This window comes from Sinocyclocheilus rhinocerous, unplaced genomic scaffold, assembly GCF_001515625.1.
Source record: "Sinocyclocheilus rhinocerous isolate Xijiao unplaced genomic scaffold, SAMN03320098_v1.1 scaffold12, whole genome shotgun sequence".
Lineage (NCBI taxonomy): Eukaryota > Metazoa > Chordata > Actinopteri > Cypriniformes > Cyprinidae > Sinocyclocheilus > Sinocyclocheilus rhinocerous.
The window spans coordinates 1,360,852-1,376,526 of NW_015626394.1; the positions used below are offsets into that span (position 1 = coordinate 1,360,852).

Sequence of the window (15,675 nt, forward strand, 5' to 3'; positions counted from 1 at the left end):
GCTTAATACATCGCCATCTGTTCAAGAATAAAGTTCAATGTAAATATATACTATTTAAATACTAATAACGTGGGGGAATATATGCTTTCATCAGTGTTTTATGATAAACGTGACTCAATATAACATTGCGACTACAGTAAAAACTGTAGTTTTTACAGTTTACTGTTCTAAAAACTCACATTTGTGGCTATTATTGGAATTTAAAAGGTTAGAATAAACCCGAAACACACATGATAGTTGTCATGCGGTGAATCTGGCCAATCGTGAAATGGCTGTGTCGTCAGAACGCTCTGGAGAAACTGCGGCGGCTGAGTCAGCCGGCTGCTCTCGAAACGCTATTGCGGTGCTTTGATGCCACACGTGACAGTGACGTGGCGTCGGCGCCGTCTCAAGTCGAACAAAATTACTAACCAGCATGCACTGCTTCAAGTCAGATTGCGATCGATCTGCGCAGTGCTGCATGAAGTCGAATGCACCTACTATCTCTTTGGATTTGAGACTTTAGTCTTTGCAACTTTGCAGACCTTCTTTATGCACCAAGAGCTTGTAACACTCCAAAGAGAAAGGAAAACTTTAAATCGCATCATATGACCCCTTTAAAAAAAAAAAACTTACCCCAAACTTTTGAATAGTACAGTATCTTGGTTTCAACATTGATAATAATATGAAATGTTTACTGAGTGCCAGATCAACATAGAATGATTTCTGAAGGATCATGTGACAATAAAGCCTGTAGTAATGGTTGCAGAAAATTCAACGTTGCCATCACAGGAATAAATTACATTTTATAATATATTACAACAGAAAATAGTTATTCTAAATTGTAATAATATTTCACAATATTACTGTTTCTTTATCAAAGAAATGTACCCTTGAAGAGCATAAGAGACTTCCTTCAAAAATGTAAACTATATATACAGTATAATTATTCCAAACGTTTGACCAGTTGTCTCTGTTAAGTTCCTGTTTGCCCCTATTTGGTTCAGTTCCTGTTCTCGCTTAGTTAATCATCGTTTATTCTGTTCACCTGTTTTGATTGAGTTCTCCGCCTGTTTCAGTTTTGCCTAATCACGTTCCATGTGTTTATATACCCTGTGTTTTCCTCAGTTCCTTTGTCTTGCTTTGAAGTTACGTTGTGGTGCTTATCTCCTCTGTGATTCTGTATTACACTCTTGGATTGATATTAAAGACTCACCTTTTGGATTACCCCTTCGCTGTGTGCCTCATATACCCACATCGTGACACCAGTAGTGTATAATTTTTTTTGTTTGATCCCAAATCAGTTATGTGAAGAACTACAAAGCCCAAACTGGCAGAGGCAGATGTGTTAAGTTACAGAAATTAATGGTGCAATCAGCCCCACTTAGCATCCCCAGGCAAAAATTATCTTGATTGAGAGGATTCATTTGACAAGCTCCAGCAATGATATTTTTGTTCATTGAGATTCTGTTTATAAACAGTAAATCTCCTGTTGTCAGATTAACACAGAACACACAACAGAAGCTGAGGTTATCCATGGGCTTGCAACAAGCTCAAATAAATTAATCTCTAGTCACAGTGGGGATTACACAAAGGGCGGCCCGGTCTGTCTGTTATGCGGCAGGCCAATGGCAAAGGAGGAGGATTCTGGGTAAAAAGAGGGACCTCACCTCAACATCCACCTCCGTCCTCATGGGACCACACCAGTGTGGGTGAGACCACACAAATATCACTTCAGTTTATCATTTTGAGTGGAAGAGCTCTGCTACCTTGAAGACAATTAAGCGGTTTGAGACCTATATATCAAACAACACAGGGGCTATTGGATGAAGGCAGCCACAGTCATTTAACATAGCTTCTCATCTGATGGAAAGAGACAGGAAGTGGAACATCTGGCTGGCGGTATAAATCAGAAACGTCTCAAGATGCAGAACTTGGTTCATTATTGCAGTCAATTCATGCTTAACTCAGGATCGTCATTAATTGACCCGTAGCTTTCATTGTCAACTAAGTGAAACGTCCATTGATCAGGAGAATCTGCGTATTGGGAACAGAGTGGAAATGGCAGTAATGAATCATTCTATAGGCAGTCAATAAAATAAAATAACATCACAACCACGTGGGCCAATCTCCTTAAAAGTTCATCTCCATCTCTGTCAATCCGAGTTAGTGCCAAGACTGGTGCAAATGCTGAACCGCTAAATCTTCCCACTTAATAGTGTAACGACACTTCAATTTCCAGCTCTGGATAGCTGACAAGAATCGAATAAAACAAACACATATTCCATCACCATTTATGCAGGGATGACGTGACATTAAGTGTCATAAAATCATTGGGTGCATTTTTTTTTTTTAACACTCTGGTGGCAGACAAGAAATATATATTCATTAGGGCTCGCAATAGATTAAAAAAAAAGAGAAAATAATTAAATAATAGGGAATTACAGAATTTATGCAACTGCATTATATTTTTACTGTTACTTTTTTTTAAATAACTGATTGCATTAATCCTGTAAAGACAACTGTATCATATTTGTTACACACATTTCTAAGGCCTCTAAATTATCAGCATGATCAAAACTTTGCTGAAAATCCTGTTGTACACAATCTACTACATGCCTTCTATCGTCTGATTGATGGATTATATTTTTTAGCAAGTAAAAGGCCTTTTAGTATCATTCTAAATATGTTCACCTTCAGGTCGTGGTTAACGTATTTTTGCTGTGAAATCTTTACTGATTTTTATGAAGTTCACGTAAGAATAAATATTATATTGTTAGTAAGATTTCAAAATGAACACTTACAATAAAAACTACAGAGCTATGATCATAAACCCTTTTTTAGGTTTTGCCTTTCAATAAAGGTTAAATAAACCAATAGATTTTGCAGGCTATTATTTTATAATCCAGCCTTTACAGGGTTAAATGTTAAACTGACAGCCTTAGTTATTATTATAATAATAATTAATTATTATTATTATTTTCACAACAACACATTTGAACAGCTATAGTGCACAAAAGAAAGAATGTGAACTATGGTGGACTGACTTTTGCAGGACAGCCCATCACTTCCCAGGCTGAATCCGGTACGACAGCGGCAGCTCCGGGATTTGTAGCTCCCGCTGAGAAGGCAGATGTGCGAGCATCCTCCTGGTTTACCATAAGGGTCAGCTTCACACGCATGGCCCTTGACTGAAGAGAGGACACTGGTGTCACATTTGCAGTTAGCATATCCGTATATACATATAATCTTGAAGAATGTATTTTTGTATTAAAATATATATTACAAAACCTGAAACAAAAACTAAAAAGTTCTGTGTATGATGCAGAAACAAAACCCCCAGATGCCTAGACAAAACAAACAATTCAAACCAACCTAACACATACTTTACCTTTTGGTTGACTGAGCTTGTGGTAAACCCTTATTGTTTTTGCATTTCCTATGCTGGTTAGCGTCTCCGGGTCTGTGACATTAAAGCGATTTATCCGTAAAATGTCTACCACTGCTCCACTGGAGGGTTCAGAACGAGTTGCGTACAAGTAGTCCTCAAAGACAGCTAATCCATGCAGGTGGGCCACCTAGAAAAAGGAGCATTGACGACTTCAGGTTGATTAGAACGCTCAGAAGTTACTTAGCTAGGTAAATATCACATTGTAAGCTCAAAGGTATTTCCCCTTTGATTCAAAATCAAATTAGCCATTAGCTAAAGCTGTTATTAGGTTTAATTTGACCTGGCAACAGCCCACAGTCTGAATAAGGGGTGCAGATTTGCAGACAGGCTGAAGGTAACTGAATTGTGTTGATATGCATTCAGGCAGTTCAGGAAGTTCGGCAGGGTCAGCCAGAGTGCATGCGTTTCTCTGGGGACACCTTGGTTCTGTGCAGTGATTCTAGCCTACATGTTATCTCTGCAAGCAACATGTGACAGGAGCAGACTGGGAGCGCTGAACCCCGCCCACAAATACACACAAGTTAAAATGTGCATTGTGCTTCACCTAAACCCACAGGGAGACAACCCTCTTTTTCCCTTACTGCAAGAGGTAAGAAATAGTGGCAAAATAGTGTGGCTCATATTCTCGTTTAAATATGTAATCATATACTCAGCCATTTCTCCAGGGCAAGAGTGGATATTCCAGTGTCCCCAAAAAATATTTGGACACTTAATGAACAATTTAAATTACAATTTTGCCATTCTAGCAATTACTTTTAATCAACTGGTCTTTAGATCAGTTTTAGTGGATGTATAAAGTGAGTTCACACCAGGGGTCCATCATATTAATAATGAACATTTCCTGAACATTTCATAATGATACTATATGAAAGCCAGTTTCCACCTCTGAACCTCTTTGAGGTCAGTGCAGTTTTTGAAAAGAAGTATCTTAAGCTTACCAAGGCTGATTTGATCACAAACACATTAAAAACAGTAATATTATAAAATATTATTACAATTTAAACAAACCTTTTTCTATTAGAATATACTTTAAGATATAATTTTTTCTTGTGATAGTAATGCTGAATTTTCAGCAGCCATTACCCCAGTCTTCAGTGGTACATGATCCTTCAGAAATCATTCTGAAATGATGATTGGTGCTCAAGAAACAATTCTTATTATTATCAATGTTGAAAAAAAATCTGTTCTTTAATTTTTGTATGGAAACCATGATGTAAAGGTTGCATTTATTTAAAAGAAATACCAACTGGATGAGTCTTTGCTAAATAAAACTATTACATTCTTTCAAAACCAATCAATTTTACAGACTCCAAACTTGTGAATGGTTTTGTGTGTATAATAGTCACAGTTGTGAAATATAAAAGTGCCATTAAAAATAAAATCTCAATCAAGAAAAAGTCACAATGATTTTTTTTTTTAACTCAGAGGAGGAATATGTTAAAATACTTTTTTTTCCTGCAACGTTTTGCTTGAAAGTTTGCTAGAGCTAAAATAAATAGTGCTTGGTTTGATACTGTGTTATCTAATGGAATGACACTCATGAATTTTTAAGAGCAGCTTAAGTGTCCTAACACTCTGGGGCCCACTGTATAGCAAATATAATAGTTTACAGTGGAATGTACAGTATATTACAGAATTTAGTTGAGTGCAGTAAGTGATTTAAGAGCAAACCATGCTTTAAATAAAAATTTAAAAGTTCACTTGGAAGGGTGCCTAATTAGAGAAGGTGTCATCACACAATAAGGAACCCGTTTGAAACATTGAAGTCAAAAAAGGGAAGATACAGTTTCCAGGCCTGGCAGAACCTCACCTTAATATGCGATGGAAATTAAATGTGTTAGCAACCTCTCACCAATACGGTGCGGCTCGCATTCAAGAGCGCCATTAAACCAAGCACACCCGCACATGCCTGCATACAGTCATCCGTTGCTCTGGCCTTCTACACTTTTCAACAACAAGAAGATCTTTGGGTTGCTTAGCTGAGGTCTACTTTTGAATAATAATGATCCATAATTACTGTCCTCTTAAGTGCACTTCAGGTAAAATATTCAAATGGTGAATCTGTTTCTGTTTCCCGTGTGTTCATTTAGAATAATTAATGCAAGAACTAGCTTGAGAAATTAAAACGCAGATGAAGCCACACACTTGCTACAGTTGCTGCTGGGTATAAATGCCATAACCAATTAATACTTGAAATCAATCTGTGTACAACTGTATTGGTTTCTATCTTCCCCCATCAGGGATGATTAGAGTCTTGCATCAGACAGACAAACAACCCCTTCTTCCCTTCACATCACCATTGTTGAGTATGTGTATCGCAAGTAACTGTCTGTGTCTAATTTTACTATTCAGCTCAGCTAATTAAACGACATCTATTTTTAGATTATTAAAGGGTGGTCAAATTAGTAAAATTTCGAGATTTCACAGACAAAAAAGGTCCATAGTTCATTGTAAATAGCGTAGTGATGCAGTTCACACACAGGTCACTTCCAAACCAAGCAGGGAACTGGGAAACCTGAGAAACTTTTTCAACCTCATGCAAAACTCACAGTCACACGGATTCAAATTGAAATGACTGGGTTTTCCTGCACAAAATTTTGCCAAGCAACAGTAAATGTGACTGCACCTTTAGACTAGGATAAAAGATCTGTCTTTCATGCTAATCTGCTGCTTAGCTACTACATTTTTTTATTCCACCCACATACTCTACCATTCAAGTTTGGGGGTCATTAAGAACTTAATATTTTTTTTTTTCAGCAAAAAAAATCATTAAATTGGTCAAATGTGACAGAAAATACATTTATAATGTTACAAAAGATTTCTATTTCAAATACATGCTTTTTCTTTTGAACTTTTCATTCATTGAATAATCCTGCTTTACATGATCATTCATAAATAATTTTAATATGCTTATATTAGAATGATTTCTGAAGGATCATGTGACACTGAAGACTGGAGTAATGGCTGTTTTTATTATACTCTTGATATACAGCCTTGGTGAGCATAAGAGACTTCTTTTAAAAACATTAAAAAAAGTCTTTGACCCCAATGTTTTGAACGGTAGTGTATTAGGCTGTAAAAAAAAAAAGAATAAATAAATAAAAAAGAACTCACTTGATATCCCTGGATGATAGTGTATCTGTTTTTGCCATTGTAATCCACCATTTCAATGTAATCCAGATATGCGTCTGCCCAGTACACCAGTTTTTTTACCAAATCCAATGCCAATGCAGTCGGCCACTCAACCTTATAATCCACAAGTCGGGTTCTGTTGGTGCCATCCATGTTGCAGCGCTCCAGTTTGGCTTGATTCCCATAGTCAGTGAAGAAGAGCATCCTGCAAGTGATCGGGAAAGAAAGTGCATTTTTTTTAATTAAAAACATATTGAGGTCAACCAAAAATGAAACTTCTATCCTTATTTACTCATCTTCATGTCATTCTTCACATCATTTCCATACATCAACAGCTAGAATTGACCAAGGAAACATTGTGTATGCTATACAGGTTCAAAACAACATGAGGCTGAGTAAATAATGAAACACTGTCTCCTATTCCCTTAAAAGTACACATTACTGTGGCTGTTCCTGTAAAAAAAAATGACATGTTGCCAATTAAAGCAAGACCCCATTAGTGACATGCATACATGCATTTATCAAATGACACCATCCTCCTTTGAAGTGTTTCAATTACAGTAGCCCTGCTCCAAAAAGGTTCCTTTTTTTCCCTTTGTGTATGCAAATTAATTATTAAGGTAGATGACCAAGCTACAAAAAGTCTACCAGTGAATGCAAAGTGTGCTAGACTGAGTGTTCAAGCTCTAACAACATCAGATACCTATAGTGGCTGATACTGCAAACACATAATTTAATTAGGAATCTAACAAGGAAAGAGTTCACACACAGCCAGTGGTCCCCAAGTGCTTAATTGCTCCAGAGAAGCAAACATAAAACATAAAGGAAATTTAAAAACTTCACCGTAAGGAGCTTTTTATCATGGCAGATCCATCTCGTAGTCTGTTGTTATCCAGAATTCTTTGCAGCGCAGTATCAACCTTTTCTTGTAAGTCATTTATGTGTCCCTTGGGGACTGAAGTCGCAGAACTCATTAAATGTTTCAAAGTCAGACTTTTAGCTGATTAGAATATTAGCAAAAGATGTAAAAAAACATGTCTCTCTAAGGCTTCTGCTTTTTGACCCTCTTCAAATCTTTTGTTTTCTGAATGCTAGAAATAATTGAACCTTGTATCAGTGATGCCTTTCCTGTCTGCCAACAATAAAAACTAATTGGATCCTGTAAAACGTACAAAGTTCCAGTGCACTGTGGTGTGTTTTGCTTGCTCTGTGTTCCTCAGCCAGATTTTTTTCCTTCACATTTGGAACAGTTCAGCTCTCAATACAGAAACTGATACTACATTGTTCTATAAAGAAAAGAACAATTCATACCAGAAGGAAAACAAAAAACAAAACACAAACAGCATTATGTTAAAAGCCGTTCAAACATGATTAAAAATCAGATAGACATACTCTCAGCCACATCCTCAGACTGCCCAAAGTCTGTTCACTGACCATCTGATGCATATTGAACAAAAAACTGGAAAGCACATTTTCAATTTGGCAAGCTCCAATGTTTTTAACTTGACATACCATCTTAAAAATGCAACACTCAATTAACAAGCCGCTTAAAAGTAATGAATAAATACATTATATAATACTACTACTACTACTACTACTAATAATAATAATAATAATAATAATGATAATAATAATAATAATAATAATAAATAAATAATATAATATAATATACAATACCGCTCAAAAGTTTGGTGTTCGTTAAGAAATTATTACTCTTATTCAGCAAGGATGCATCAAAGGTATTTATAATGTTACAAAAGATGAAAGAAAAAGATGAGATATCAGCATATTAGAGTGATTTCTGAAGAATCATGTGACTGAACACTGGAGTAATGATGCTGAAAATTTGTCTACCATTACAGGAATAAATGGTCACATTTTGGGGACCAATTCCAAACGAAGTAATTAACTATTAACTACAACTTTTACCTCAATAAACTCCCAATTTGCTGCTTATTAGTTAGTAAGGTAATGGTTACATTTACAGGTGCATCTCAATAAATTAGAATGTCGTGGAAAAGTTCATTTATTTCAGTAATTCAACTCAAATTGTGAAACTCGTGTATTAAATAAATTCACTGCACACAGACTGAAGTAGTTTAAGTCTTTGGTTCTTTTAATTGTGATGATTTTGGCTCACACCAAAGACTTAAACTACTTCAGTCTGTGTGCATTGAATTTATTTAATACACGAGTTTCACAATTTGAGTTGAATTACTGAAATAAATGAACTTTTCCACGACATTCTAATTTATTGAGATGCACCTGTAGATATGGGGTAGGGTTAAGGGATATGGTCATGTAGAATAAGGCATTAATATGTGTTTTGTACATGCTAATAAACAGCCAATATCCTAGTAATATGCATGCTAATAGGCAAATAGTTAATAGTGAGAACTGGTCCCTAAACTGAAGCGTTACCAAATACAGTACATTTGGAAACACATTAAAATAGAAAATTTTAAATTGTAATAATATGCTAAATTATACATTTAAATAAATGATCATATCATATCATATCATATCATATCATATATCATATCATATCATATATTATATTATATTATATTATTTTTTTATTATATTATATTAAATTGCATTATATTATATTATGGCCCTTTTAACTTGTTTAGGTCAGTATAAAGAAGAGAATCCATCTCTTACTGAGCAAGCCACTGCCACATATTAGATTCACGTACTGCTCAATGTGATTTTTAACACCAAAATAAATGACAAACAGAAGGATAAAGCTGATAAGGTATCTGCAAGTTCAGTGTCTTTCTCCTATTATATGGAAGAAAAGCTATCATACAGCAATCCATGATCTTATTCACTCATCCACATTTAATCTGTGGGATGGTTGGGTCGGTCTGACTATGATAAAACAGTTTAATCTGCACAGAATACATTTAACATATTAACTTGTATATATATATATATATATATATATATATATATTTATACATTATTTAATGCTATTGGTAGATTAAGAATTTTCTTTATAAATGCAGATATTTAATAATCATTTTCAGTGTTTGTATGGCAAAATTCAGCAAATTAATAAGGAGAGAACGGTCTTGTGTCATCATTTATGCAGTTATTGCTGTTATAAATAGCTCCTTTTATTAACAGTCAGAACAAAATATTCTCCCTCCAAGTAATACAGTTCATTAGGCTGACTGTAGACATTGTTGCCAAGCAATGCAGCAACTTGCTACATTTATAGAATCCTTATTTAATCAGAATCTAGAATTGGAATTATTCAAATAATAATAATTTATATTTCATAATTATTATCAGCGACATTCAACAGGTCTGAAATATATCCCACAAGCCAAACACACCAACAAACAGAACAAGTTAATGAGAAGACAATGAAGGCAATAAAGCAAAATGAATTAAAAATAAATCCATAACTTGTTTATATGCTGTATTGCTCTTGCGCTCTTGCACTGTGTTTGTGTGTTTGAGGCAAACAAACATTTTCCACCATTGTTCACTGTATATTCTTTATACATCTGATTCTAATAATACAAACAGATGAGACATGGATGCAGAAGAGATTCTTGCAGTGAATGTTCTCATACCACATAACAATAACCACAGAATGATAAATAAACAATACTTTATTTATTTGTTTGGTGGTTAGATAACAAACTCAATAAGCCCAGACAAACCACAAAACACAATGGGAACCAATCTGACCCAGTCATACATCTCATCTGCTGCTTTAGACCTTTCGACCCTGACTTTAATTAATCACTGCATAGTGACACAATGGTCCAACCCAAACCCGAACCGCTGGGGAATTTCATTAATGTAGAGAATACTGAACAGAAAATGCCTCCCCTTTCTTTCACCAAGACAGATTACCAAACAAGAGGGGGATAGCGGATGTATAAAGATTTGCGCACAGCTCTGTTTTCATTTTGCTCTAAATCAAATTCAAGTTTCACACTCTCTCTTCACTAAAAAAAAAAATTCTCTCACCCTGCTTTTTCAAATTGATTTGGGGATTTTAAGTTAGACTTTGAAAAGCGAGGTTAAAGCAAGTTCAGTCTTATTCCCTCTCTGGGATTTTGTTTCAAATTAGAAAGCTAAATTTTACATAACGCCTCTCCAAAAGCGTACAAGAGGACGGAGGCTCCTTCAGGAAAGCAGGCAAGAAATTGGACAAAAAAATATATCAGAACCACAAACGAAACACTTAACGTGTTGTGAACTCTTTCCATAACTACTACGCCTCATGCTGAGCCACTATCACAAACTACCCCAATTTCTTTTGTTTTCACTCAAGCGCTCCGGGCTGACAGACCTCCTGCGTTCCCTCAGCCTCCCTCACACACAAGCAGCTCCAACCTCATCTCGCCAATTACAGGAGGAGGACCAGAAAAACAGAACGGCTATGTAATGTAGTAAACTGCACTTTGCTGAAGCCTGGAGGTTTAACCACTGCACTCCTCTCCCACATTCCCGGGAGGAAACTGGCTGGATGCACTGAAGGTCATGTACAAATGTGAGAGAGCCATTCCCATGGGCTATGTTCATGTAAACGCACCAACACTGTGTTAAAAAAAAAAAATAAGCGTTTAAGTTGGTACAATTACATGCTCATCATGGACCATAAAAGGACACAAAAAGGCACGTTCACAGTGTATGGAGGAGGAACAGTGTTGAGCTTGTTTGATAAGGGTAAAAAGGTCCAACTTCAAGATTTTTCCTAAACCGGATTTTCTGCTTAGGTTCGGCCCTGTGAGGTGAATAAGGGGATCTTTCAAAACATATGGGAGCCCAAGAGAAAAGCTGAAAGCCAGAAGCATGTGTTTTCTAAAGCCATATCCTACAGCATATGTACTGCACACCGAGAGCTTTGCAGAGTTGAAAGCTAGAAAAACAAAGCAATTCTGTATCTAGCCAAGCGTTTCATTGGCCAAAAAGACTGAAGTGTTTGCTTTCACTTTATTTGTACATTTTGTACAACTTTTGCTTTCGAATTTTATATACATTTTTTTCTTTGCACATAATGCATTTATAATATTCTTTAGTACATAAAACACATTGATATATATTTATATACGTGTATGCATTAAATTTATAAACTAATTCAAAGATATCTTAAATGTCAAAAAATTCAATATTCAAACAAAATATATTTTTAATATTACTGAATTTATATGCACATATACGTATAATTGTACATATGTATAATGTATAATTTTACACACACACACACATATATATATATATATATATATGCACACATTTATTAATCAATGCTTTTATTTATGTTCCTTATGTTGTGTATTTTATGTTCCTGTGGCTCAGTGGTAGTGCATTGTGTTAGCAACGCAAAAGGTCGTGGGTTCAATTCCCAGGGAACACACATACTGGTAAAAAAATGTATAGCCTGAATGCACTGCATGTCGCTTTGGATAAATTTAATTTAATTTACACTTTTAGAATATAAAGTATCCTTGAATTAGTGATTTAACTTGTTTCACCTGAAGCAATATGTAAATCATGTAACACACCAAAAGCTGGTTTACACTTAAAAATTTGGTTTAGGGTGAACAAACTGGCAACTGTTTTTTTTTTTCCTCAGTTTCCTACAGACATCATATTGAGCATCGAGATTCCTTTATGAAAAAGATTTTTGGCACTTTTAGCCTTAAAGCAAAAAGACAGCTGCCATATTTAGTGTTACAATTTGCATCATTCATGTGTATGAATGGACCATCTCAGCCTTTTACAGTGAGCAATAAAACTTTAGCACTAAAATGGCAAAAACTAAAGTGATGCAACTGGAGAATTCAGCCCTCTGTGCATTCCATTCAAAATCTCTTGAAAGTTTTTGAACAATCTCTGAGGTTGTTGATGATCACAGGAGAAAGAACACAGCATTTAGACTCAAAGAGATAAACGGCTGTCATTTCTTTTTAAGCACGCCTTCATTCAGGGTAGTCAGGATTTCGTTTTTGTCAGAGTCACAGCACAAAAACAAAAGGATGACAACCACACACCGAAGAATGGAGGTGAAATTGATGGCCTGGGCTCTCCTTGCAGTCTTTAGTGTGCTGAACACCAGTGCTACAATTTAGGTTCACTGGGCACAAGGCGTCTCATTAAAAAACCCGGAACGGAGTGCTCAGCCTGTCCTTGCACTCTCATGAATAAATGGGACAATCTATCTCCTGAATTCCTATTCTAAACTCGCTGGGAATATTACCATGGCACTCCTTTTAGCAGCTAATAACTAGTATAATCATGCTGCCCTTCTCTCCTTTGAGGACTCTTTGTGTTCTTTTACTCATCTCTCTCGAAACATTTCCACAGTCACCATGCTGACATGAGGGACCCACCACCACCTTGTTTCAGCTGTGGCTTTGTGGTGTCAAAGCAAAACAAAACTCATGTTAAGCAGATTTCTGCAAGGGCGTTCAAGACTGTGGGATGCTGGATAAATCATGGAATGCTAATGACACTCCTGACTGTGGGATTTGTAGAACAATCATGCAACCAGACAGTGTTGAAAAGAAGAGTAAATATTTAGCTCTGGGAAAAGTACAGGTAAGACACAGTCGGAGAAGTATTTGCCTAAAATATTGCAATATATGTGAGAGGATTTAAATCATCACAGGCCTTGTCAAAGATGAAATCTCACATCATGCATTTTCAACTCACCCCATTAGAGGATCCAGAGCGATTGCTTTAGGGTTCAACAGGTCGAGGTCTATCACTGTAACGCAGGTGTCTCCATACTGGTTGCAAACAAATATTCTGTCGCTTGCTTGATCCACGAAGTAAAAGTTTCCTGTGAGCCAGTCAAAGGCTAATTGATCAACGTCTGGAACAAAGGAAAACATGGTCAATTTACACAAAACAAGATGATATATTGGTGTGATCATTAATTGGCATATGTTCATGACAAGTCATAGAGAATTCTCGCCATGAAGTGTTAATCAATCAATCATATTCATGAAAGACCTTATTCATGAAAATAAATTCCTAATCTACATATTACAATTGCTACTTTTCCTTTTTCAATGCATATTTTATTGTTCAATGTTGTTCAATATATTATATAGAATATTAATTTAGATGGAATATAAAAATTATGTGATTTTATTGATTAAATGCATTAACGAGCATGATAAACAAACTAGAAGAAATAAGTAAAACAAACAGTGAACCTTTTTAACTAATAAGAAAAACGCCTAACATTGAACCAAACAAAAAGTGCCCCATAAACTAAGTCATATTAGTATAATTTATTTACTTTTTCAAGATCATAAACTTGGGGTCCATTAGAGGCTCTTAATGCACTGCACCAGACATGAAATATGCTATAACTGAAATGCTTTGCTTTAAGTCATAAAGAAATTCTTGGTTTAGAGGCTATTGTTTGGATCAATATACCGAAATGAGAGCATGCACTTATTCTCCAATTCAACACTGTAAACTAATAGGCTACTTATTAAAAGAGTCATAAATCATTTTCAATTTGAGATCTTTTAATGAATACTTAATGGATACATACTGTTGGATGAACTACACAAATGTGCATAAACTATTTCATGTAGCGGTAAATAAATGATAAGCTCTGTTAGCTTCCATACTGCACTGATAAGCACTACGCAGTCAAGCAGAACTCATTGTTACACTAAATGGTTTGTTCAATATGAGAAGATCAGGTCTCATGAGTAAAATACTAAATGTACTGAACTTTTAACAACAACTTTAAGCCCTGTTTCAGAATTATTATTTTTTTTCCGCATTAGTACTTTACATGAAACTCAGTACTTGGAAGTTAAGAATGGGCTCCCTCACAGGCCATGTATTTTAACCGAAATGCATACAGTCTACAACTTAAATCAAAATTTCTATAGGTAGCATTTAAAAAAATAATTATTAATACCATCTTTATTTTCTGGAAATACACATATGTTGTGTGTATTTTAACTAACACATGTATGAGTGATTATTTCTGAAAAAAAAAAATTAAACACTAAATTTATTTGAATTTCATTACATTTGATATGTCATTAAATTGGAATTCAAATTCTGCATCCTGTTTGAACTGAATTTGAATTTCAAAGGCAGATTCAACTCTGAATTGTGCACAACCAGACATTTTGTTATCTCACTTGGTCTCATCACTCATCAAAATGAATCAATGCATCAGTTTTCTTTCACCATATTGTAACTTTAATGTAACTGTTTAACAGGATCCATACCGTGGAGATTCTGGACTGTCTTTACTTCCTGTTCTTTAGTGAAGCCACTTGCTTTCCTCATCCTGGCACACCGGAGTTGTCCGGAGGACTCTGAGGATGTGACCCAGCATACTGATTCCTCTTTATGGTTGAAATCCAAGCCATGAGTTCCATTTGAGTCCAGTTGTTTGAGGGTTTGCAGGCGGGATCCATTTAGGGCTGTGATTATAATATTATCCGAGCCTCCAATCAGCAGCGCTGCAGGGTTTTCACCGAGCTCTGGAATAGATGGATAGGAAAATAGTGACAAGACAGCTTGAGGCCAGGCATTTCCTGGGCATTCCATGCTTTCAGTAGAACAGGATAATACAGGCTCCTGCAGAGGGCACGAGTAATTGAGAATCATGTCTCTTAGGAGAGAAACCCATTTTCAGAACACAGCAGTCAGCTGGATATTTCTGTTCTTATTCAGTTTTTTATACTCACGTTGTATAATACAATTTGTGTTTCTCTGTCTGTGACACACCAACATGATCTCATGATAATTCGTATGTATTTTACGTAAAATGTGGTTCTATAAAACGTACATTTACTTATATTTTTACAGGCACTAAAACGTACAATACTGATGTATGTTCAGCATCTAAACGTACAAATACTAACTATTTTCAGCATTTAAACGTACAAAACTGACGTATTGACGACATCTAAAAATGAATCCTTATGAATATTGAAATCGCGGCATTAATTTTATTATTAGTCGTCATATCAATTACCTTGTTTTCAATTGCATTATTAAATTGTTTACTCGTTTACTTATGAAATGATAACATTTCGTTTTGTTGTGTGATTTCTGCTGCCAGCTCGTTTCCAAGAATATGCCTACATAATGTTAAACAC

The 15,675-nt window shown here is 35.5% G+C and overlaps 1 protein-coding gene across 1 annotated transcript in view; it reads right to left on the reverse strand.

Moving 5' to 3' along the window:
- LOC107714450 (low-density lipoprotein receptor-related protein 1B-like) overlaps positions 1–15,675 on the reverse strand; it is a 309,159-nt gene that overhangs the window by 167,587 nt on the left and 125,897 nt on the right. Inside the window, exons 6-10 of the mRNA XM_016520289.1 lie at positions 14,797–15,054; positions 13,244–13,406; positions 6,545–6,767; positions 3,371–3,557; positions 3,027–3,170 (exon numbers count right to left, since the gene is read on the reverse strand). Of these exons, the coding sequence (XP_016375775.1) occupies positions 3,027–3,170; positions 3,371–3,557; positions 6,545–6,767; positions 13,244–13,406; positions 14,797–15,054 (975 nt within the window). The remainder of the gene's footprint in view (positions 1–3,026; positions 3,171–3,370; positions 3,558–6,544; positions 6,768–13,243; positions 13,407–14,796; positions 15,055–15,675) is intronic.